This window comes from Amblyomma maculatum, chromosome 11, assembly GCF_055883805.1.
Source record: "Amblyomma maculatum isolate TAMU_Amacu chromosome 11, ASM5588380v1, whole genome shotgun sequence".
NCBI classification, from domain to species: Eukaryota; Metazoa; Arthropoda; class Arachnida; order Ixodida; family Ixodidae; genus Amblyomma; species Amblyomma maculatum.
In genome coordinates this window covers 93548409-93575068 of record NC_139354.1, presented here as the reverse complement: position 1 = coordinate 93575068, position 26660 = coordinate 93548409, and the positions used below count along the sequence as shown (strand labels likewise).

Here is a 26660-nt window from a genome sequence, read left to right as displayed (position 1 = left end):
GTGAGGGGAACCAGAACAGCGCTAACGGGTGGGATGGTTGTGTCATGAGCTACGAGGAGTTTGGTCGCAAAATGAGGACACGACTCGTGGAGCAGGGCATCAGACGGTGCATCACTCGATTCAATGAGCTCTACTTGAGGACTGGCGCAGTCATTGATAGCATGATGCTGGGACAGGAAATCCCAGCCGAGAATGACGTCATGAGAACATGTGGGGAGAACGACGAATTCGATGATGTACAAGGCTGCAGCAATGACGACGCCAGCAGTGCAGATAGCTGTCGGCTGTATACTGTGAGCGGATGTGGTACGAAGCGATAGTCCCTCGAGAAGCGTAGTCACCTTTCGGATGGAGCGGCAGAGTTTTTGGCTAATAACTGATAAAGCGGCACCGGTGTCGACGAGCGCAAGAGTATGAACACATTCAACGATGACAGCAATAACATTCGCGGGATTAAGACAAGGACTTTGAATTTGTGTCGAATACGCAGTTCGTGCCTCGCGAACTGCGGCGTTTAGTTTTCCGGCTGGGTCACGGGTCGTCGGCGCATTGGCAAAATGGAGCGGCGACGTGGTGATGGCGAACGACGAGGGAGGAAGTCCGGAGGATCAGGGGGTGCTGTTGGCGGACCCGATGGGACTGGGAACTGGGGGGGGGGGCAAATAAGGTGGCGCAGCTGCCGTGCAGCAAAGGCCATATTTATTCGGCGCCGGCAGTAGCGTGTAGTGTGTCCAGGGATGCCGCAGTGGTAGCAAATAGGCCTGTTGTCTGCAGTGCGCCATGGAGATGGTGTCTGACGCAAGGGGGGAGCAAAAGCTGTTGGTGCGGACCGCATGGGGGCGAAGCATAGGCATATGCTGGCTCAGGCGGTGGACTTGAAGTGACTTCGGCATACGTGCGACGCAATACTTGAGGAGGGGCCGGCGCGAATGCTGGAGCGTAGCTCAGTGGCGCAACGCCGGGCGATGAAACTGTGGGCGTGAGTAATGGCATTGAGGGTGCGACCGGAGCTGATTGAGGAACAGGATTAGGGAGGACCTCAGATACATGCTGCTGGATTGCATGGCGAAGCTCCGGGACAAGGCTAGTTGTTGACGACTCCTTAACATATGGCTGTAGGGACAGTTGTCGCGCGACCTCCTGACGTACAAAAGCCTTGATGTCTTCAGAGAGGCTAGATGACTCCCTCTCCGCGGCTAATCCAGCGAGTGATGCATGAGGCTGGCGAATCAAAGCACGCTCCTTGCGGAGTTCGTCGTAGCTTTGACAGAGGTCGTAGATTTCCTTGACCGTATTGGGGCCTTTGGCGATAAGCGTGTTGAAAGCGCCGGCATCAATTCCTGTGAGGACATGACATATCCTAACGGCCTCGGTCATGGTCGGGTCAACGCGGCGACACAAATCAACAATGTCCTCAATATAACTGGTGAACGTTTCACCAGACAGCTGTAGTCGCGATCGAAGACGCTGTTCCGCGAGAAGTTTTCGGACGGAGGGGCGGCCAAAGACATCAGAAAATTTCGTCTTGAAATTCGCCCAGGTGGCAATGTTCGACTCGTGGTTTCGAAACCACAGATTAGCGACGTCGCTCAAGTAAAAGATGACATTGTTGAGCTTACGGTTGTCGTCCCAGTTATTGTGACGGCAGACTCGTTCGTAAGTGGTCAGCCAATCGTCGACGTCGTCATCGCTGCTTCCACTGAAGGTAGCCGGGTCCCGTTGACGAAGCGCACCTGTGCAGGTGACGGGCGGAGGCTGGTGCAATGAAGTCGGCTCCGTCATTCGGGTAGTCAATGTTCTGCTGCGAAGTTCCAGGGCGAGATGGGTACAGGGAACCTCAGATTGACCTCCACCAAGTGAAATGTGGATTTAATGGTTGGCTGGAACGTCTAGCGCTGGCAGTACTTCGGGCACAGCAGGATCGAATTACCAGCCGCAGGGCACAGCTTCAGCGCGAGCGAGATGGGCGCCGTAGACAAGCGATGGTGATGGCGATGCCGCAGCGTTTTTCTGTTCTTTGTCTTCTTTACATTATATGTATCGTTTGCAAATTATGTTCATCGTTGTACTGGTGTTTACCGAAGCCGTATTTGTCAAAAGTCACTACGGAAGAATTAAAGCGGCAGATATAAAAAGACAAATGTGGAATTTCCGATTTCACTTCATGATGTTCCTGCTTATCAAGAATAGCATAAACATATGGACAACGTTTTTCGAATATCAGCTGTACCAATGATTTCTTTTACATCGTTTTTTTTTGTAACAGAGGCCCTACGGGTAGCATGAAAACATGCATATTTTATTTCCTCCAGACTGCCATTAATTCAGAAAATTCAGGAATACTCCGGATAAATGAAATACCTAGCTTGTTTCTGTCTGGCGGACAATGCTTGCTTTATTTTGTTTATAGAGAGTCGTTTGTTGTTATAAACAATTTATGCCCGCAGTCCGGCGAACAACGCACTAAGGGGAGATTAATCGGCCGTGTAATGCCAGTATGAATTCAAATGTGCAACCATTACAAAAGTTACGGCATATCAACTTGTTTTCATGTTCATAATAGCGGCTGTGACACGCAGAGAACAGTTGGAGCGACTTCCCCTAAAACGTATGGTAACACCATCCTCCTCGATTTCACCAGGAGTGATAAAAATTGCCCTCAGTCGCTGTATTAGTCCGTTATTAACTCACAGTTCATTATTTCGCTATTCCATTTTTAAAATTGCCCCCTTCAAATAAGTCATTTTCTTCTCGGTTAAAATGACAGGTGAGTCATGTGATACATAGAAATTGCTGGGCTAGAAACGAAAGTCATGCATACGTAACAATACTGAATTTTTTAGGAAATAATAAATACGACAAAATAATATTGACGTACCCATTTTTGCATACTAGTTCTTGTGGTTGAATCCATCCAGCTATTCTTCTCAATTAAATGATAAAATGTTGAATTGAGGCTCTCTACAACACTGCCCGCCTGAAAATGTTTTAAACAAATTGTTTTTAAAGAATTTTATACAAGGTAAAAATGATTAAATAGTAGAAAGAGATTTTCGAACATTTGTCAAAATATTAACACATCTATGAATTCCCATCTAACCACAGAAGTGTTGCAATCAATTGGATATTATTTTGATAGAACGTGTGAAGTGATGTTAGGAGTAATTGCGGTGCAAAGCGAAAAACGTTCCAATCATGTACCGGTCTTGTCCTTTGAATAAATTGTGTTGAAAGAAAGAAACTGTTACTTTGTTATGCCCGTGTACTTCCAGGTTTTTACTCGTTAACGGAACGTAAAGAGTAAATTTTAAATTTGCCAATGACCGCAAGTCAACTTTTTTTTTTATGTTCAGAATAGCGGATGTGATCGGCAGAAAGAAGTTGGAGCTGCTTCCCTAAAGAAGTGTTTTAGCACCAACGCTCATCGCTTTTGACCATGCGTAATGTTAATCACCTTCAATTGCCGTAAAAGCCCGTTACTGTATTTTGCCACTTCTTTGGCAATTTTGTGGTGTTTTTTTTTTTTTTTTGCGAACTCTCAAGCACGAAAAAAGGAAGCATGTGTAGATACAATGGACAGAGCTTCAGGCTTTGCCATAATTAGCGAACTGCTTTAATCCCTTAGCCTTTTACAAGCTCCCCTGTACCACTCACTGCCATTAAATATAAGTTTCCACTGGAGCGCTTATTGTTACTGTAGGTAGCCTTGTAAATCTATCTAACACATGGACGCTAAACATAACAACCTACATACCAGTGAAGGAAACTGTGCCAGGGGCCAGCGGAAGATTTGCTGGAAGGATTAGGTTAGAAAGTTTCTAGAGGTCAGGTGAATGGAGATAGTACATATTCGGGTTAGCTGAAGAAATATAGGAGAACCTTTCGTGTTGCAATGGGCATCGTCTGGCCGATAATAACACTGAATCTACAAGAACAAAGAATTTTTCTCACTATTCAATAATCACGCCCTTTGGGAGTGGTTGAAAATTCGTGTGCTACCGGTTGAAAACGACCCTGGGAGATACAGTCGCCAGCGGAATGGCGATATGTGTTCTTGACAGCTACCGCCATCTGTCGCACTCGCCTGTCTAGCATATCACTGCACATGGCCTCTGAGATCAACTCCGGCTGCGCCGATCGCTGAGGCCACGAGCGCATGAGTAACTGAGATTGGTGCTTTGTTTTCAACCAGGGGAGATGCACGCATGCCCAGAGCGGCCTTGTGAAAAAGTCGGATTCATTGCTCAGAAATATTATAATTATCCTTAATGTACAATGCTTAGATTGCATGCTTCCTTGTACTGCAATTCCTTTGAGAGGTGCTGAGAATAATTATTTCAAGCGCAGGAGCAGGCTTTATAATTTTTTCCTCAAGCTTTTTCTGGGCATATTGCGTTCCAACTGCATTGGGCCACTAGCAATTACATGATGACAACCGTAGATTAAGAAAACAGTGCAGCAAGACTAGCGTAGGCTAGTTGTAGTAGAGTGCATCCTGAAGAGGCATACTCAATCGGGTCCAGATGCTGCAAAAGCGGCTAGAATTGAAGATTTGCGATTGAAAATTTCGCTGACTCTATAAACGTTGGAACGAGGTCCTAAATTGACATTGGGGGCTGATGTAAATAAATGAGGAAAAGCCCTATTCCAAGTACTCACACTGAATCCTTATAGCCGTATTTGTTAACTAATTTTACTTGACTGCTTTTTCTAAGTAGACCCATAAAATTCCACAATATTTCCCAGTGATAAAAATTACGTCACTGACTTCGTTTTCGACCCAGTTTAGGCTGTTACCTTTTTGCCAGCAATGGTATTAGTACACTGATAGTTCCAGGCTCTCCAGGGCAACCTTAAGTAGCAACAGTTACTAGTGCGTATGGTGCCGTCATTTTAGGGCATAAAAATTGTCTAACCGACTAAAGACGCCAGCAATTGTCATACAAATCATCTTTAATAATACATTTGGTCACGTGTAATACTTATAAAGCATGCAAATAAAGCACAATATTGCGCAGACACTTCAACGTGTTCAGCACCGCTACCGCAAATATGAGACTTACAGCGGCTATAAATCGGCAGCCCAGTGTGCTAGCTTTGTTTTTCACGAACAAAGCACAAATTCTTAACATTTGTGCCGTATGTAGTTAGCATGTGGAGTTTTCTTCGCCGACCTTGGTCGATATGGAACTGCTGCCGTTTTGTGGATGCAGCCCTTATCGGGCTCGGTTTTGTTTCTCGCACGTGGAGACACACGTCTTTCCATTTCCTACAAGGGACCGAGTTCGCTACCTCGAAGACAAGCCCCTCTTCTAGCTTCATTATGGCCGATATAGGACCTTACGTGCTTCCGTGCAAGCAACCTCATTTAGGCTTAGAAAGGGTTTGCCCATATTAGCTTTCTTTCATATTCCACTAGCCCTCAGGTAACCTACAAGGGATCGATGGGGTAACATGCTGGCACGCCCGTCGGTTTGAGCCACTGAGGCCGATGTAGGCCCCACGGCAATTGATAATGGATAGCCTCCATTCGGCTTGACGAGGACTCTCCACATAAAGCCCGCATTTAGGTTGGCTCGCACATCATATATCCGAAAGGGCACTTGCTCTATGGAATGTGGTTATCGTCAGCCCGGGCAACTTTAATACAGGACCCATGCAGTAAGAGCAGGAGAGAGCCCAAATGAAGCTTACCCACGTTTGCCGAATAAAGGACCATTATATGCCTTTCTGGTTACCCCAGCCTTATTTGTCTACATGAGACCCACTGGAGCCCCATACTCAGCGTTTTCTGGGTGCAGGAAAGATTAAATCTACAGATTGAATTTTAATTTTCGTCGTTGGAGGGGTAACTCTAACAGTAAACTGGAAGCCGTGAACAAAGACGTTGAGTTATAGGTTTGTAAATGAAAGAAAACAGGATTTTTTGTGTGATAGCGTGTGAATGCCCCAATATTTTTTTCAGCTTGAAATTGAAACTCCCATGTACAGTGCAATGTCAGTGCTCGTTAAAGAATCCCAGTGCCTCAAGTAACCTAAGTTCTGGGAAGTGAAATGCTACAAACCAAATATTTTTTATTAACCTCCACTGTGCGTTTTTGGCGCTGTGAAGCGGAACTGTGGTAACTTGGTTGAAAAGCTCAAATAATCGCGTCGATGTTTTGTTTCAAACATCAAAGGCCGGTTTCGTTTAGAAACATAGCCATGTTGAGCTAGTTCTACCGAAGGCTGGGCATTCTGCCGACATAGCCCTTCCCCGACTTTCACCACCTTGAATTGAGAGATTAAAACAGATGCCAGCAGAAGTTACAGTAGGCACAACGATGACACAGAGTGCAGCATAGGTATCCCAACCTTGGCCAGGCGGCGCTCCAAGAGCAAACGACCAGTGCCCTCTTCAGAGGGAATTTCATACTGCGTGAAGCGGGTGGCTAAGGTGTCGTACTTCACAATGTGGCGGCTTATGATCGTTTTTTTTAAACATGCAACATTGAAGTACATTTGCGATTTGCAAATCTTAGAAAAAGGGAGCGATTGCTTTCCAAAGTGTACAGTGTGGAACAAGTCATACAAGACAGCAATGTTTCTGTGGAAGCGAACTGTGTGTTGCAGGTGAGCGACAATATCACCTACAACGTAAATCTCAAGGTGAAAACACAATTTCTTAGCTTGTTATAAACACACTCGCGAGGCTAATAAGAAACTGTTCGGGTTTCTCCGCTCGATTCTGCATCATGCTTTACATTGTGGGCACGGGGATAAATCGCCTAACACCCCGTTGTTTGCGAATTTGGATTCAGGCTTCATTATATCGGTTTATGTTTGTCACCTAAGGATGCATGCGCGGTTCAGCTCACTGCGACGTTCTACTACGCTGCAATACCGCCTATAGCGTCCCTCAGAGTGAATTTCTAATTAAGACTGAGCACGAAAGCACCGTGCAGGTGTAAGAACTCCACTCTTCTTTTTGTCCGCATGTGGACACTTGCGCGCTTTCGTGCGTTTAGCGAAATCTGTTTTTAAACTGTGAAATATAGATTGACTACCCTTAGTGGTAAATTCTTAGTTTTGGAATCCTCGCAGCTACAAACGCTGCAATAGTCGATGTAAGAACGGTCGTTTTGTCTGTGAACGTCTCGGGCAAAGCCAGCGATCTACTGATGTTGCGCCGCTAATTACAGCCCAAAACTGTCGCCAACAGTTTAGTGAGTTGGAAGGCACTACAAAGAACACGAGAAGCGATGCATAGGACGGCTAAAGCGTGCCACTCGTCAGTTTGTGTTTTGTGTTGGTGTGCTGCTTATTCAGAACTGATGAAAACAAATTAGCTGAAGTTACATCCGGCTAACTGCATGGGGTACCGTCAAATTCATTTAACAATGCCTCAAAGCTCGCTGTCTTCTAACGCGTGAAAAGGAGCGAGTGATTCGGTTTTAGGTAGGGCGTGCAAGCCTCAGTTTATCAAAGCCTGACTTCGAAACAGCCTGAGGTATGACTGCGAATACTGGCCGTTTTAAGTGACACGAATTAGAGTAATTTTTAAGCAAATGATCAACTTGATTCTGCGGACCACAACTATCCACGCTTCATTCCTCTCTGCTTATCAGACCAAGTGCCTGGGAAGTGGTCATATCTCACCGGCGGATCCCAGTTCTTTGTTTTGCACAAATCGTTGCGAGAGTGCACAACACAACAGTAATGGCTGCCTTCTTTTCACGAAAACAAGGGTACAGATCTCATTGCGAACAGATGAATAATATTACGAGCGACGCACATTTTGGCACTTATCAAAGTGTTTCCGCCCCTGCTGTACTCCCCGACTCCGCTGTCGGCCGGCTTCCATCAATTTCGCCTCGTCCCACTGTGGTGCAGCAGTCGCGCCTCGAAATGTGTGGTTCTAAGCTGTATATCATGCAGCCATACGCACTGTTAGGCTGTGGAAGAATCTGATGAATTACATCGACATAGACGCTTCGCCCTGTACCCTTTTTGCAGAGGTAATTGGTAACTGGTAAACAATTCATGAACAATGATGATGATGACAATGAAAGCTTTATTTGAATATTGTAACAGAAGCCAGTGAAACTGGTTCAGCAGGTTTACTTAGGATTAAGTAAAAGCATCGGCAACATCAGGCACGGAACCGACTGGCGGGCGAGCACCGAGAGCGAAGACGAGCGCGTGCCAGTCTCCCGAGCTCGCCACATGGCGGCGCCAGTACGATAACATTGCGGCATTGCCCCTCCCGGTGGAAAAGGCATCGTCCCGATGCCGAGTGGCGAGGTCGAGGATAACCGTAGTCGGCGAGGATGCGCGTTCACATCAAGTAGTTAAAAGAAGCAAAGAAAAAAAAACACATGTAGCTTGACCTAGCGGGAGTAGAAGGGCTTCATCCTGGCAACATGTACGACTTCCGATTGTGCTTGCCGTCGGGATGAGCGAACAGTTCCTTGCGGGGTCACTTCGTAGGTGACGTCGCTGAGTTTGCGTTGTACTTCGTACGGGCCGAAGTAGCGGCGCAGAAGCTTCTCGGAGCGACCCCGCTGGCGAACAGGTGTCCACACCCAAACCTGATCGCCAGGGTTGTAAATTACCTCCCTGTGACGAAGGTTATACCGTCGAGCATCTTTAACTAGCTGTGTCCGGACTCTCAGTCTAGCCAGCTGGCGAGCGGACTCGGCATGCTGGACGAATTGGTCGGCACCGGCAATCTATGGGTGGGCGACATCTGGCAGTAGCATTGCATCCAGCATGGTGACAGCTTCGCGACCGTACACCAAACGAAACGGTGTAAAGCGGGTCGTTTCCTGGACGGCGGTGTTATAAGCAAATGTTGCATACAGTAGTATCTGGTCCCAGTTCTTATGATCTTCGTTGACGTACATAGAAGGCATATCGGCGATGGTCTTATTGAGTCGCTCAGTAAGGCCATTCGTCTGAGGGTGGTAAGCTGTTGTTCTGCGATGACAAGTGCCACTGAGCCGCATCACTTCCTGGGTTAGAGCTGAAGTAAATGCCGTGCCTCTGTCAGTTGAAACGATCGCAGGGGCACCGTGACGAAGGACCAGAATAAAGATGAAAAAGTTCGCAATATCAGTAGACGTGCCGCTGGGAAGAGCTTTCGTCTCACAATAGCGGATTAGATAATCTATGGCGACTATAATGTACCTGTTGCCCAATGATGACGTAGGAAATGGCCCGAGCAAGTCCATACCGACTTGGTGAAGAGGTACTCGCGGAGGAACAATAGGCTGCAGCAGGCCGGCCGGCTTGACAGGTGGTATCTTCCGACGTTGGCAATCACGGCACGTCCTAACATAGCGCTGAACCGTAGCGGCAAGCTTGGGCCAGTAGTACTTTTGTCGTACACGTGCCAAGGTGTGCGAAACATCGAGATGTCCGGCAGAAAGCTCGTCGTGGCATGCCTGCAAAACGTCAGTACGGAGCGGCGTTGGGACAACCAGCAGATACTGAATGTCTGTGGAAGCGTAGTTTTTCTTGTAGAGGACGCCGTCACGCAAGCAGAATGACGACAGGTCACGCGTGAAAAGGCGAGGCGACGATGAGGCGGTTCCTTCGAGGTAATCGATGAGGGGCCGCAGTTCGGTGTCGTCTCGCTGCTGTTGAGCGAGATCTGGCGTCGAGAGAGCGCCGAGAAAGATCGAGTTATCTGTTTCACTTGAAGAACACGGGATAGGGTTTCGGGATAGGCAGTCAGCGTCACTGTGTTTCTTGCCGGACTTGTACACAATAGTGACGTCGAACTCCTGTAAGCGGAGACTCCAGCGATCTAACCTGCCTGAAGGATCTTTAAGGTTCGCTAACCAACAGAGTGAGTGGTGGTCGCTGACCACTCTAAACGGCCGACCATACAAATACGGCCGAAATTTTGTTACCGCCCACACAACTGCAAGGCACTCCTTTTCGGTAGTAGAATAATTCGCTTCGGAACGAGACAGGGTGCGGCTGGCGTAAGCAATCACCCGCTCAATGCCTTCTTGCCACTGAACGAGAACTGCACCGAGGCCAACGTTACTGGCGTCGGTATGCAATTCTGTGTCGGCCTCCTCGTCGAAATGGCCAAGTACGGGCATTGTTTGAAGGCGCTTGCGAAGCTCCTCAAAGGCCCTTTGCTGCTCGTCGGCCCAGATGAAAGGCTGGTCGTCCTTTGTTAGACGAGTCAATGGTTCCGCTATTCGGGAGAAGTCGTGCACAAATCTCCTGTAATATGCACAGAGGCCCAAAAACCGACGCACGGAACTTTTATCAGTGGGGGTTGGGAAAGCAGCTACGGCAGCCGTCTTCTCTGGATCAGGGCTAATTCCCTCAGCACTCACGAGGTGACGCAGGAACTTGAGCTGTTGGAATGCAAAGTGGAATTTTTCTGGTTTTAGTGAGAGTCCGGCCCCGCGGATGGCATTTAGCACGGCCGTCAATCGTTTGAGGTGCTCTTCGTAGGTCGCAGAGAAAATGACAACGTCGTCAAGGTAGACGAGGCCCGTCTGCCATTTCAGGCCGGCTAGGACAGTGTCCATCATTCTTTGAAAGGTTGCGGGAGCGGAACACAAACCGAAGGGAAGCACCTTAAATTCGTACAGTCCGTCAGGAGTAATGAATGCGGTTTTCTCTCGATCACGTTCATCGACTCCGATCTGCCAGTACCCACTGCGTAGATCGACCGATGAAAAATATCGGGCGTGGCGAAGTCGGTTGAACGAGTCATCGATTCGAGGCAAAGGGTAGACGTCCTTTTTCGTAATTTTGTTAAGCCTCCTATAGTCGACGCAGAATCTGAGTGCTCCGTCCTTTTTAGCGACCAGCACAACTGGTGAGGCCCATGGACTTGTGGATGGCTGGATGACATCATCGCGGAGCATTTCATCAACTTGCGCCTGAATAGCCTCTCGTTCTTTCGGCGATACTCGGTAGGGGTGTTGGCGGATAGGGCGCTCGGTGGGATCAACTATAATTCGATGTTTGGTTACTGAAGTCTGCTTCACTTTGGAAGTGACGGCAAAGCAGTCACGGTAACTGTACAGAATTGCTTGAAGGCGGCGTTTCTGGGTAAAAGACAAAGCTGGGTTCACGTCAGTTTGAACAGTATGTCCAGTGCTCTCGGGAGGGTTCTCGTTGGCCAGCGAAAGAGCGCAATGGGCGGATGGCGCACTGACTTCGTCAAAATAAACGTTAGCTGTACCTTGCGGTAAATGGCGGTATTCGGCACTAAAGTTCGTTAAAAGTAGTTCAGTTCATTTATTTCTCAAGGCAAAGATTCCCCGAGCGACGCAGACTTGTAGGCTCAACAATAAATTCACTTTCGTTTCCGCGAGGCCTTGCAAGGCGGGGGGGTTGTTGCACTGCACTGTAACAAACAAGCTGGTGCGTGGAGGTATAGTGACATGGTCGTCGCACACTCGGAAAACTGGGCTGTCTGTGTAGTCGTCGCTGTGCTGTCTGTACTCGTCGGAAATTGCGCGGTGAGTGGAAAAATTCACCATGAAGTCATGGAGGTCGGTGATTGCGTCGTTTTCTCTAAGAACATCAAGGCCGAGAATCAGGTCCTTGGAGCACTCTGCTAGCACAACAAAGCAACACGAGTAAGTTACGTGATGAATCTCGACGCGAGCGGTGCACACTCCGAGCGGCGTTACCACATGCCCTCCGGCTGTCCTTATCGGGGCTCCGTGCCAAGGAGTCAGGACTTTTCGCAGAATGGTAGCAAGTCCATGACTCATAACGCAAAAATCAGCGCCGGTATCTACAAGGGCAGTCGTGTTGTGGTTATCAACGACGATCGGTATCTCGGCGGAATGTAGCTTACCGTCGACAAATTGCGGCATGTCAGGGATCGTCGGGCTGACGGGTCGTTCGTTGCGTCGAATTACGGCGTCGAAGGTAAGCTTCTGTGATCGTCGGGAGGTCGTCGGACTCGTTGGTCGTGTGGTGCGTCGATTGGGGGCGTCGGAGGAAAACTTCGGCGATCGTCGAAAAGTGGTCGGACTGTTTGTCGGAGCGAAGGGTCGGAGGTCGGTCTGTGTAATCGAATCGGTGAGTGGAGGATGTTGGTCGTAGTGTCCATCGACGGCGGCCCTACCCCCGAGGGTCGCCGTCTTCAGTTTTCTCGGTGCGGACTTGGGGACTGCCTGAGAAAAGAACGGCGGCTGGTGGAAACTGTCTCGGCGGTGGTGACCTGGACTGGCGTCGCTGGAGGGACACAGGTGGGACGTGGTCGCTGAGGTATTGGTCGATGTCCCGAGGTCGTTCGCCATAGCGCGGCCGAGGAGCATCGGCAAAATCCGCGCAAGCCCATCCGACGGTATGGGCAGTGGCGCAGAACGTGACCGGCTTCTCCACAGTCAAAGCACAAAGGCAGATTGTTCGGCGTGCGCCACGCGTGTGCTTTGCGAACGGGTGGTCAAGCTTCAGGCACACCAGTCGAAACTGGATATTGGGGTGGAGGACGAGCGGGAGGAGCAGGGTTGCAGGGTGCCAATGGTTCAGTAGCAGGAGTACGCAACACGTCGCTGTACGTCATGATCTGTGGCGCAGGCAGCTGGGGTGACGGTACTGATGGCACTGCTTGGCGGAGCTCTTCGCGCACAATATCCGAGATGCCCCCAACACGTGGATGTTGTTCGAGAGGGCAGCTTTTGCAGCTCTTCGCGCACGATGCTTCGGATAAGTTCGCGAAGGGCTTCCCTGTTGTTTCCGGCCATTGACAGGCGGAACTCTACGGCAGCGATGTTCGCAGAGCGATCAAAATGTACAAATCGCTGATTCAAGGCACGCTCGATGCTTGTTGCTTCTTTCATAAAACCAGCAACAGTACGTGGAGGGTCACGTACGAGGCCAACGAACAGCTGCTCATTGACGCCTTGCATAAGGTAGCGCACATTCTTTACGGTGCGCTACCGGATCCGCCCGGTTGAAAAGGCGAGTCATTTCTTCCACAAACATGGCGACGCTTTCATTAGGCCGCTGTGCTCGGGACTGTAGAGCGAGTTCGGCCATCTCTTTTCTTATATCGTTGCGGAATGTTGCGAGCAGCTAAAACTGGGTCTTTATGGCCTCTTTAGAATGGCAGATAACCACAGGGCGCAGATTTACCAATGTGTATGGTACATAAAAGATATTTCCTGCAGGGAATGGAGAACAAATACAGTTGCCATTGAAAAAATGTGAAAAATGTAGCAATGAAAGGAGATATAATAATAATAAATATCTTCATACATTTTATGGACTCAAGGGCCTTATCATTGCTCTGTCTTGAAACTTATTCGAACAGCTAACCTTTTTTTCTTTCATTTAATACCCCTTTTATTTTTTAGATATTTCATTATGGGCCTGAGGCAAAAAAATGTTATAAAAAATATAGTTGCCAATCAGGAAATGTGAAAAATGTAACAATTAAATGAGACTGAATAATTATAAAAGATAAACACAAAGTATGGCCTATTGGCAGAAAAAGAATGATCTGGAGTAGAAAGATATTAATACGGATGCTAACAAAGGACGCCCTAAAAGACAGATAGAGAGCTCTAGGTACATCTTTTTCGAAATGCAATGTTTTGTGGTGGTAAATAAAATACACAATAAATTTCAGTGTTCCGGATGAGTAATATAGGTTGGTAGCTTCCACGCGCAACTGAAAGGCGTGAAAGAAGAGGAAGCCGGGGGAAGCGCGTAAATGGGGAATGATAAAGAAGAGTAGAACAGTTGGTCGGCGCTTGTCCCTCCTTCAATCCTTTCTTTCGCATACAAAATCCTGTTTCATTCGAATTGGAAATAAAGCTGGCTTACGGAAAGCTCCCAATATAAATTTTATGATAGATAATACCCGAATTCCTCAGGTACAAACCGTTCGCATTCTTGGTCTTCTTCTACATTCCTCTGGGACTGGCACACCGTGGCTGACAGCCATCCGTAAGACCGCTCACGCTACTTTAGGTCTCATTCGTCGCATAGCTATGCGCTCTGGCGGCGCGCGTGCTCACACGGCCCGCCAGCTTGTTCGCTCTGTTCTCCAGCCACGTATAATATACCAGGCACAGTTTCAACGTCTCACCCGCAGACAGTGGGACTCCCTTGAGGCCATCAATCGTGAGGCTATGCGTGCAATAACGTACCTCCCCCGCCTAACACCCATACCAGTACTTCAGGAGTATGCCCAGCTAAATACGCTCACTGAACTCGTTGATCAGCGGATGGCAAACAGAGCTCGCAAACAGTCTTTACAACTACATCATTTAAAGACACTACCTCCATGGTCGTACTGCCAGCTCACGGACAATCGCCCCACTGCTTCCCCGTCGGTATCATCCGCACATCTGCCTGAAGGGTGCATATTATATACCGATGCATCACATACTGCAGAGCGAGGAGTTACTGCCGTGTATAGCCCCTCTCATCCGCATCTCAACACTCACGTGACATATACCGCGGATACGTCCACCCCTCTGGCACTGGAACTTCAAGCAATTTACAATGCTATACATTCCCTCCCACCAGTTTACACATCTTTACACAGACTCTCTCACTGCCCTTAAACAGCTTAAGGCCGTTCGACGCACATTCCAAATAACACAGTCCATACATTTGCTATGTTCAAAGTACCCATGTCCTATTCGCATACACTGGATACGCGGCCATGCTCGCGATCCACATAACATACAAGCAGATGCTATGACGCATATAAACACATCAGACGATCCACCACCTTCCCCTCTTCCCCCAGATCCGTTCCTGTCCCACGTTTCCGATTCGCAAGTTCTGCGCCACCGAACACGCGCTCTCATTCCTCCGTGTTCGCACCGTCTCCCCCGTAGTCTCACTCGGCAGGAGGAGGTGACAGTGCGCCGGATCCGGGCAGGGGCGGCTCTGACCCCATCTGTTCGACATCGGTGGCGGGAAAAAGACGTACCAGTGACTGACAGGTGCCCTCACTGTGACACTCCACCTGACGTCTGCGATGTGCGCCACTTGTTGTGGACGTGTCCATCAACAACGCACATCAGGCAACGGATAATCATGAAGGTGGGCCTGCGGTGGAACAGCGATAGTGATTATGAGAAATGGACAATGGACAATCGCTATACTGCCAACCTTCTCAAATTCATAAGCACAACTGGACTGCACTCCTTTTAACTTTCTATCTCCTGCATCCCATTCCCCCTTTCTTAACTTATGCCTTGTAGCAAACTCTTCGAAAAAAAAATCCTTGGTGCCAACTTGCACTATAATATTTTGGTGGCAGCGGTATGATGGCACTCACTCCCGCCGAGCACAATACTAGACATATGGTCGATCTCCGCAGCCCAGCCTCTAATTCAGGCCTATGTGTGTTCGCCGGAAGGGTTCCTGTGAAAGCCTCTAGGTCCTCGCCGCAGCAATCCAGCAGTTGACATTGCAGTCTGTGCCGGGGCGCCTCAAACCTCCGTGACCCTATTCAGTACCTCGGTGTTTTCGACGCCATTGGTGATGCCGAGGTGCGGCGCCAGGTATGTCTCGGGCGCCTTGATTCAATCCCCGCCGCTTCCAGCTTTGCCATCGAGGCGACCGGCAAGCAGGAACGCGACCTGGCGGCCGAGTGCCAGCGCACCCTCTCGCACACTGCCAAGATTTAGTTGAGGTAGGAGCTCGATAAGCAAGTGACCAAGGTGCAGAAACAGAAGAGCTTCAATGCCCAAAAGCTTTCTGAGGATCAGTCGGCAGAGCTACAATGGCGGGTGTACCAGCTGCAGGTAGAACTACACCGGAATGGTTCTCGGTGCATGAACGGGTGCATTCTGAAACTGATAATCACTTCCACCAGGAGACATTGGAGTGCGAGCGGAAGGAAGCAGAATTTCTCCTTGCTTAGGCCCAGGGGCAGACCTCGAACCTGGAGGCTGTTTTAGCGCAATGTCGGCAGCAGATCCAACCGAAGTCCCACAAACTGGCTGCCGAACTAAGACTGGCTGTCGAAGTAAAAGAACTGAGCAAGGTACGCGAGATGGAGCAGGAGGGCCAGCTGGCGGAGCACCGGCACCGCCTGGACAGTCTGGAGCAGCGCTGAGAGGAGAAGGCCTGCATGGCCAAGGAGTTGTGTGCTCACCTGTCAGAGGCGGTAGAAATCCACAAACTTGAGGTAAGCGAGCTGTCAGGCAAGAAGGCGGAGGCTGAGAGGTCATGAGCTTCTTGGCCAGGCACATGAAGCTGGCGTAGAGCAGATGTGTTGGAAGTTGTACGAATAAAATGCCACGAATGGCGAACTGCGCACCAAGAACAAGGTGGTGGTACAGACTATTAACTGAACCCAGAGCTGGAGACATTCAAGAAAAGTCAAGCGATGCAAATCTGGTCTGGAAGGGAGGTTGCTGGCTGAAGTTTAGTGGAAAGAGCGAGAGCTGCTGCAGCCTTTCTATCCTGCAGTGAAGGTGGATGGTTGTCGGGCCCACTCAGGGTGGCTGGTGTGCTTTTAGAGGGAGCTGCGAGAAAGGCTCAAGGAGCAACAGCTGCGTTATTGTATGGGCGACCACCTCGCACAGGATAGCAATGGTTACTGCGGTGCAGATGTGGACCGTCTGCAGCAGCTCACCGAGCCCAACACTCGACTGGACAAAGATATCTCTGCAGAGCGAAGCGTCGAAAGAACGCGGTGCTCAATTCGCAAGAAGAGATAGCGGTTGTCGTTTTTGGCCTCGTTGTTGCAGGAAAGGGCGGATGCGAGACCAGGCATAGACCAGGCGCCAGCTGGGGATGCCGGACAGACAGAACAACCTCTTAACGTATAAAAGTCCGAGCATTCGCCTCAGCTAGAAGAGACCAAAAACACGGAAGGACTCGACGGGAAACCAAGGGAAATATTAAGACTGTTGAGGGCAGCAGCCGCGAGGATGAGCAGGGAAATGAGTCCGCGAATGTGGAGACCAAGGATGATGAGTGCTCGGCGAACAAGGATGGTGAAAGGAGGATGAGGACCAGCTGAAGTAGCCAAGGTTCAAGCCAGACACGGCGTTTACGTTGACCGCAGTGTAAATTACGGACATGGGAATCATTGCCCAGCTAAACGTCTTCAAGCTGAACCGTCCAACTTCGAGAAGGTGGTAAACAACACGCGCTGCCTGCTCAACAACTTCGCTCTCTGGTGTGAGCAGTACGTGAAAGTGAAATCTGAGTACGCCGGCATAGCCACCGGGTTGCAGTGCAGGACCTGTATGTGCTGTTGAGAAAGCTGGACGCCAGCGGGAAGATATAGCACCCTGCGTGCAATGACTACGCCCCGCTGCACTTCAGTGAGCGGCCCACCGGCCACCATCCAGAGACTGACAGTGTGACTGAACTCTGGACCCCCCTCTTCTGGGTACAAAGATATTACAGCTTGAAAGAGGAGGAATCGGGGGGCAAGCGCGTGGATGCTGATCCAAAGAAGAGTAGAACGGTTGGTCGGCGCTTATGCCTGTCTTGGTCTTTAGGTGCAATCCTGCACCGTATCAGTATACACGAAAACTAAGAATTCTATACTGGAACGCTGTTTCTGTGTAAAATAATAATGGACGTTCGATTTATATGCTGAGGGCTGAAAACGTGTGGTATTCGATTTGAGATCTCGTAGCCTAGAAGACATGCAATGAACGCCGAAAGCAGGATGTCGTAATCACACTAACACCACGCGATCAATATGTTATAGACACACTAAGAGCCGATTTCGGTAAGATATCAGCAGCCTCGTTTGAAGCAACACCAACATGCCCAGAGTCCCATAAAAATTAACTTAGTTCTTTTATTTATTTATTCAAAATACCTTACAGGGCCCAGAAGGGCATTAGTAAGGGGAGATGAATAATGCAATGAGTACAATAGGAACAATTAGTAAATACAAAACAGTACAAGGCTAAGAGTAAAAACAATTATATTTATGCACGGCAAACAGGACGACAAGACATATATCGCCGAGAGCAAGAGTTGAGTAAAAATACATAAAAAGTGGCAAGTATGCATCACAAGTGACCAACACACATCTAAAGAGAGCGCAGTTTCCCTAAAAATGTAAATTGTTGACACTGCAAAAGAAACCAAACCATAATACATTAGTAACGAGGAGAAAACGAACTTATGGGATATTACAAAGAATAAAAAGCCACAATGTCATTCAAAAAATGTTTATGCAGCTGGTCTTTGAATGGATGGTGGTTGCTGATAGATGCGATACTGTAGGGAAGATCATTCGAAATAATAATGGCACGAGGAAGGGCAGATGTACTCGTTATGTAGGTGGCGTGAAATGTGCGAAGGTTCTTCGAGGGGCAAGGAATATGGAATGCTGCTGTGAAGATATATATGAACTAAGCATAAAAGAGCGATTGAGTGACGAATTTCTAATGGCTCAACTTTTGTGGAAAGAAAAATTATTGAAAGAGCTGAAGGAATTTTTTTTAAGTTTTCAGCCAGCCTAGGAGTAACAATGTGCAATAATGGTAACGTGCGACAATGGATTGTATGCGAATGTATTCGAAGAGCAAGACCAAGTGGACAAGCCCAAATTAGGCTTGCTCCTTTTTATCCCATTTGGGAATATTATAGGCGTCGCACGGTTAACCGAGATAATGTTCCACATTAGACCCTCTTGAGTTCCTTGTGGGGAACGTTAGGTTAGATGCCAAAAACATTTGGGCGTTATACAGACCAGATAATGTGCTAAGCTAAATGAGGTTCTCCACTAAAAGCCCAATAGGTCCTGCATGGAGTCCTACATGGTCCATGCTGCGTCTAAAAACGGTCATGCCCAAACTTTGCCTATGCGTGTGGTCCTTGTGGGGTACTCAAGGAAAGCTCCTGTGGAAATTTGGGATTTAAGAAGAAACATTCTGTGCTACCCCAAGTTTATCGAAACAGAAACATGGCTCGAATAAAACAAGGTCAAGAAGAAATGTAAACTAAAAGGACTCGTGCGAACTATAATGTTTATTGCACCACTACCTGCAAACCCAGCACACAAATAACACTCAACGACAAAAGCTGCCGCCGAATACGTTACTTTATGAAAGAAAAAGCATCTGACGTGAAAGCAGAACCGCACGTGTGAAAAGGAAACACGGCAAAAAATTTTTCTTAACATTTGAGACAGTCACTTCAAAAACAAAATAAGAGACAATAAAAAATAAGACGAAAACAATAACGTGGAACCAAGACACACATGTATACTAAAAAAATGACAATGGCCAAAAGCAACCCTTTTGGCATTTGTAGCGCCCATGTCACTTTGGTATAGATGATGAACTTGCTGCTGTCAGATTTCAAGTGGACGACTTGTTTGTGTAACTTAGACGGCTTCGATGTTTTCGCTTCTGCTTTTGAAAGACACCTCTCCCTCCTTTGTACCATTCTCGAGCTATTCTGCCGAACTGGACTTCAAGTCAATTACAAGAAATGCAGCTTTGGCCTGAGGGAAATTGAAGTTCCTGTCCATATGGTGAATGCTACTTCTTCCGCGCCACGTTCATCTAGTGATGTTAGAAGTTTTCTCGGCTTGTGTTCTTATTTTTGACGCTCCTTCGGATCTTCGCAGCCCTTGATCGCCCTCTCACAGCCCTGCTGAAAAACGATGCACCTTTCTCTTGATTCCTCGACAAAAGTCCAGCTTTCTTCGAGCTTATTGCTGCTCTCACCAATCCATCCTTCCTTCGGCCTCTAAAGTACTCCGCACTGACGAAAGTGGTGACGGCAGCGCAACTATCCTCGCTCAGCGCAGCCACAGCCACACAACGGTGATTGCGCATGTCAGCCGCATATTATCTACAGCTGAACAGAATTACTATATAACAGCGAGGGAGTGCCTTGCGCTTGTTAGGGCTATTATGAAATTCCGCCCTTATTGGGCAACGGATGGTAATGCCTTGCGCCGGCTTTCTTCACTGAGAGACCCTACTGGACATTTGGGGACTCTGGTCATCACGAGGGCAAGAATACATCTTTCCCGTCGTATAAAAGCAATATGGGGACAGCTTGTACCGCCACGCTGTTTATCCTCTTCGCTCGACAGACTGTGACATTGACGCATGCGTCCTCTCTTTATCCACTTTTCTCCACATTGCTGACGAAGAGCGCATGGATTCTGCGCTACTGTCTATCATCAACCATCTCACGACCACTCTTATCTTACTCTCGCTTTGTTCGTGCTCCAAAGGGCCGCATATACCGCCGGAATATGTGACCTGATGGCGCTGAGCTCATGCTCTTCGTTCCCAAACATCTGCGCTACATCAATTACATAATGCTGTCCCACACATATGACAGTGTCAGCCGACGTTTATACTAGCCGGGTCTCTATTGCTCAGTATAGCATTATATGGTCGCGTGTGTGCTGTGCCAGCGTGGGAAGAAACCATCCATATTGCCATCTGGATACCTGCAGCAAATCGCCATCCCAACTGACCCATTGTTCCGTGCTGGCTTTGAGTTGCTTCGACCTTTCCCAGTTCCCACCTCGCTCAATAAATTGATCGCCGTCGTGGCCGATTATGCTACGCGCTACGCCATTACCCACGCGATTCCGACAGCTGTGCTACAGCCGTTGCTGAGTTCCTTCACCACGACATGATACTCCAACATGGTGCCTCTCGTGAATTACTCACAGATCGTGGTCGCCGAATCCTTTCCAGTGTGTTCAAGGAACTTCTTCGTTTGTGTACCGTTCGCCACAAAGTCACCAAAGCCTATCACTCACAAACCGCCTCACAGAACGTCTCAATGGTACGCTGACCGCTACGTTGTCAATGCATGTCTCCGAGGACCACCGGCATTACCATACCGTTGTAACATTTGCCTACAACCTTTCTCGCCATGACACCACTGAGTACTCTCCCTTTTATCTGGTTATTAGCAGACATCCATTGCTCACATATGATACATTTGTACCCTCTGCTGACCTCGCCACCAGAACTTACGCTCGTGATTCCATCACCCGCGCTAATTATCTCGACAAATTGCTCGCGACAGACTCTTTGCCTACCAAGCCTCAAAGGAATGTCATTACATTTGTCGCCACCGCGATGTGCCCAACGCTTCCGGCTCTCACGTTCTGCATTGGCTCCCATCACGCCGCGTGTGCTTGTGTGAAAAATTTCTCCAACTCTACACAGGTCATTACCGTAGCTTCCGCCGAGTCTCCGACGTCACATACGAAATCGCAACTGAACACGGAGTCTTCTGCCCGACTAGTCTTCGACATTGTGCATGTGACACACCTCAAGCCGTATTATTCAAGATCTTCTTTCATCTAGAATGCACCGAGACTACTCTTGCGGAGGGGGTATCTGGTGTAGCATGCTGCCATACAGCGATTCAAAAGACGAAATTACTGGTTAGAAGGACGAAGGCAACTCGGAGTATGGAGGGTTGAGCGTTGCACATCGCGCGTTGACTAGTGTTAAACAATACTGTGTGGTTTTCCATAGTAACAATATTATCTGCAACAAAATATGAACGAGTGACTACAGACGATATCACTCCCCAGCTTCCTGAGACAGCTAAGCCAACTCGTGTGATATAGGGAAGAGTCCCACCTTGGTTGTTCTGTCATAATTCGATGTATATTCGACGTGAGTGTCGGCTTCCGCGTTGCGAAATCACAGTCTCTTTGGAAATCTGGTGGGGCAACGCTTTGAACCTTTGCCAGTGTTCACATTCAGCGAGACAGCTCGACGAAATGTCTGACCTCGTAGACGAGGAAGTCTGAGCAGACTGGTGTAACACCAAAAGCAGTGGCTCCTGTATCGGAAGCGCCTTTAGTGGCTCCACAAGGGAGGAAGATGTCCAAAAGCAGATCTTGTGAGGTTTATGCCAACACATTTGGTGCGACAGGTGCGAAGAAATGAACAGGAGTATGAGCCTTTCCAAGACATGGGGGCCTGCTACAGCACCTATTAGATCCAATAAAGTCCAAAACCCAATTGCACATCAGGTTGGCTAAAGCTAGACACGCGTACGAAGGCACAGGCGCCGATTTTATGAATAAAGTAAAGCAAATGTACATTGGAGACACCACCTCAGCGCCCTCCCATTGTACACGGGAGCGGCGAACGAGATACTCGATGCTCCCATTACGGAGGCTGAAGTAAGGGCAGAACTTTGCAGCCTAAAAACTAAATCTGCCCGGGCCCCGATGTTATCACAAACACGATCCTCAGGAACTTAGATGATGACTCCATCATCGCTCTTACAGAGGAGCTGAAGAAAGTTTGGACCAACGGGAAACTACCCCTGAGATGGAAGCAGGCGAACGTTGTACTAATCCCAAAGCCGGGCAAGCCCCCCAGATTTGAACATCTAAGGCCATACTCTCTAACTTCATGTGTAGGGAAACCTATGGAGCAAGTTTTGCAGGCTAGGTTCACAAAGTACTTGAAAAAAAACGACTTTTGGCCTCATGAAATGATCGGCTTGCGGCCTGGACTCAGCACACAAGACGTGATGCTCAGATTAAAACATGATATCTTGGACGCAAAGTCAAAAGAATCTAAAGTGATCTTGGGGCTAAACTTGACAAAGGCGCTCGATAAAGTCTAGCACGAGGCTATACTCCAGGGCCTAATTGACAAAGGTGTAGGCAAGAAAACTTACTATTACGTAAAGGACTTTCTGTCAGACAGAAGCGTCTCTATAAAGCTCCAAGACATCGAGTCCCCCGCACTGGAGCTAGGGAGCAAGGGCACGCCTTAAGGCTAAGTCCTATCGCATTTCCTCTTCAACGTGGCCTTGAGAGGACTCCCCACGGCCCTTAAGATAATTGAGGGTCTAAATTTCAGCATATATACGGATGACGTAAACCTCTGGATTAACCAGGGGAACGAAGTGAGCATAGAAGAGCGTTTGCAGGAGGCAGAGAACACGGTCGTTGCCTAGGCCGTCGATAGGGCCTCTCGTGCTCATCGCAAAAATCGAAACTATTCGTCTACAATACTAGATCCTTTACGAGAAACATAGACTCAAAATTTGGAATTAAAGTCGAGGGTAAAACCGTTCTTAAAGTAGAACAAATCAGAATCCTGGGCTGCTTTATCTTAGGAAAACGGATACAATGACGGCATCATAACGATGATAAACGACTACGCGTCGCAAGTTCTAGGCATCTTTAGGAGATTCTCTCTTAGGGGCAGCGGCCTTAAAGAGAGAAGCCTATTGAAGCTAGTACAGGCTTTCATCTTTAGTCGAGTTTGCTACGATACACCCTTCCTAAATCTTAGACCAGATGAAAAGAGGAAATTAGACTCTCTCATCCGAATATGACAGGTTTTTGATTCTAGTGCCGTGCCCGCACATGGTTAGAACTGTTATATATGAGTTTGTCTATACATGCATGCTTTTATTATGTGGTGATGTGGAAGAGAATCCTGGTCCCCCAGTTGCTGAAATGTTAGAGTCCTTGTTACAAGGTCAACAAGCTATTAGAAATGATATAGCTGAGGTGAAAAAGATGGTGGCCGAAACCGAAAGAAAATTGACCAACTTTAGTTTTTGCGTCACCAACCTTGAAGACAGTGTCAAAACAATATCTGCTAAAACAAATGTTATTGATAACATGTGTGCCTGTGTCACAAAAATTCAGGAACAAATAAAATGGCAGCATTCAAAATTAATAGATCTTGAGGACAGAAGCCGAAGAGCGAATCTTGTGGTTTTTGGAATAAAGAAAACATCGGACGAAACTGAAGCTAGTCTCCGGGAAAAGGTGCTAAATGATGTCTTTCGTGATAAACTTGGCGTGAGCTGTTCATCTGTAGCACGTATTAATCGCCTCGGTAAACAGTCTACACATCAGCCAGTTATATTGTACTTCCAGGACTATTTAGAAAAGCAAGCGGTTTTGCGTAATACTTTTAAGCTGAAGGGTACGAATATATACATTAAAAATGATTTCTCGGCCGATACTTTAAGGAAACGAAAACTTCTTTGGGAATGCGCTAAGAAGGAAAAAGCGAATGGCAAAAAGGTAGCATTGATAAACAACAGGCTTAAAATTGACAATAGGTTCTTCATATGGGATGACGTTGTGAATAACCAAAGACCAGTCGAAGCGGTAGGAAGGGAGCTGTGTGATAAATAGCAATTACAGCATCCGACGCATGAGCTGCGCATGCTGTCACTAAACGCTAGAAGTATAGTGAACAAGGTTGATAAACTAGAAGCATTGCTTCTTTCTTACGATCCTGATATTTTAGCTATGACAGAAACTTGGCTACATGACGGGATTTGTGATGACGAAATAATCCCACCCGGTTACATCTTATTCAGGCGAGATCGTGGTTCACGTGGTGGGGGCGTTGCAGTTATCGTTAAATCTGACACCTGTGTGACCGTTCTGGACCAAATCCCTGAACATGAAAGCTTATTGTTGAAAGTTTCATTGCATGGATTTTCTTTCTTGTTATGCACTGTTTATCGTACACCCGATGCGTCCGAATTATTTCTTGAACAACTGAGTGAACATCTTTTAAATTTACGGAACAAAAATGTTATTCTAACCGGTGATTTTAATCTGCCGCACATTAACTGGAAGCGCCCTGTGTATGGGAACTGCAAGAATGCTGACGCTTTACTGGACATTATGTATGGATTATGTATCGAACAAATCGTGACTGAATGTACCCGCGAAGATGCTGTGTTAGATCTTCTCTTTGTTAGCCAAATGCTGTGTAATAGTGTTATCAGCATCGAACCTGGTATTTCCGATCACCGTTTAGTGTATTTTTGCTGGAAAACAAAACAAATCACGAGGCCCGCCCAAAATTATAAGACCATAAAAAAAGATTTTTGCCGCGCAAATGACACGGCCATCATTGATTACTTGGCAGATAATCTAGATAATAATATTGAGCAAGATGTGCATGGCTTATGGAATCGATTCACTAGTGCTATTCGATATTGTATTGAACATTTCGTGCCCACAAGACATGTAAATAAAAATCGAAAAAACCCATGGATTGACAGGGACATGATACACACCAGCCGCAAACTGAAACGTATAAGAAAAAGGGGCGAAAGGCAATCACAAAAGTTCCACGATTTAAAGCGCAATTTAACTGAGAAGATTAAGATCGCAAGAAAGCGATACTTCAATACAACACTTCCTCAATTTTTAAAGAACGATTCATCTAAATTTTGGCGTTATCTCGCGCAAGGGAAGGACGATGTTAAGGAACTCAGGGTAAATGGTAAATTAGTAAAGGAAGGCAGAGAAATTGCGCAGGTTTTCAATGAGTACTTTCAAACTGTTTTTTCAACTCGCAGTGAGCAAAATTCCTTAAACTCAGAGATAAATTTTGAGGATGTACCTGTCATTTCGGCTGAAGGAGTCCTAACATTGTTACGCAACCTGGATGAAAAGAAAAGCCCAGGCCCAGATGCTCTTCATAATTCATTCTTAAAACGCTACGCTCCGCAGATTGCACCTTTTCTGGCAAAGATTTTTCAAGTTTCTATCAGTACTGGTAAAGTACCCTCTGATTGGAATCGGGCACGTGTTATACCATTGCACAAAAAAGGAGATAAATTCACAGTGTCTAACTACAGACCTGTATCTATAACGTCCACATGTTGCAAGCTACTAGAGCATATTCTGGCTGGTTATATTTGGGATTACCTATCAGAAAACCACCTTTTATCGCCACACCAGCACGGGTTCAGGAAAGGAATGTCCACTGTCACGCAATTGGTAACCACTGTACACGAATTCGCTACGACACTTGATAACTCCGGTCAAGTTGACGTGCTATTGTTAGATTTTTGCAAAGCGTTTGATAAAGTTGAGCACGGAAAATTGCTCTATAAGTTAAAATACATTGGCCTCCCGAGTTACCTTGTATACTGGATAAGTTCATGCCTTAATAACAGAGATCAATTCGTAGAAATTAATGGAAATTTTTCTGATGTCCTCACTGTAAGCTCCGGAGTGCCTCAAGGCAGTGTGTTAGGCCCTCTGCTTTTTTTATTATATATTGATGATTTAACCCAAGTAATTCCTGACTCTGTCTCCATTCGACTGTTTGCAGATGACTGTATTATTTATAAAAGCATTACCTCAGATAACGACCACGCGCTATTGCAGCAATCTGTTTTTTCCATAGAACAGTGGTGTAAAGACTGGTGTATGGAACTTAACACGCAAAAGACGGTGCTTCTTAGAGTAACTCGTAAAAAGAATTTCAGTTCATTTCAGTATCGCTTACACAACTGTCTCATTTCCGAAGTTTCTAGTTATAAATATCTTGGCGTTACTATTACCAATAATCTCTCCTGGAGTGCTCACATTTCAAATATTTGTTCATCAGCTTTTAAGAAACTTTGTTTTATCAGACGTAAACTCAAAGATGCTCCATCCAATCTTAAACTACTGGCTTACACCACATACGTCAGGTCTACACTTGAGTATGCTTCGATCATCTGGGACCCTCACACTAAAAAAGACATTTATCGAATTGAACAAATACAGAGAAAAGCGGTGAGGTTAATTTTTAATAAATATCAAAGAACGGACTCTCCTACTAACCTCATGACCGCCAACAACATTCCGCTCCTAGAAACTCGCAGGAAAATGACTCGTTTACTCTTTTTGTATAAAATTTTAAACAACCAAATAAACCTCAGTCCTCCACCGTGTGTGAAAGTTCCCAACACTAGGCGGA

The 26660-nt window shown here is 47.2% G+C and overlaps 1 protein-coding gene across 1 annotated transcript in view; it reads right to left on the bottom strand.

Annotated features, from left to right (window-relative positions):
• LOC146174407 (neprilysin-like) overlaps positions 1–26660 on the bottom strand; it is a 195351-nt gene that overhangs the window by 109719 nt on the left and 58972 nt on the right. The window contains exon 8 of the mRNA XM_084585389.1: positions 2879–2977. Within this exon, the coding sequence (XP_084441515.1) occupies positions 2879–2977 (99 nt within the window). The remainder of the gene's footprint in view (positions 1–2878; positions 2978–26660) is intronic.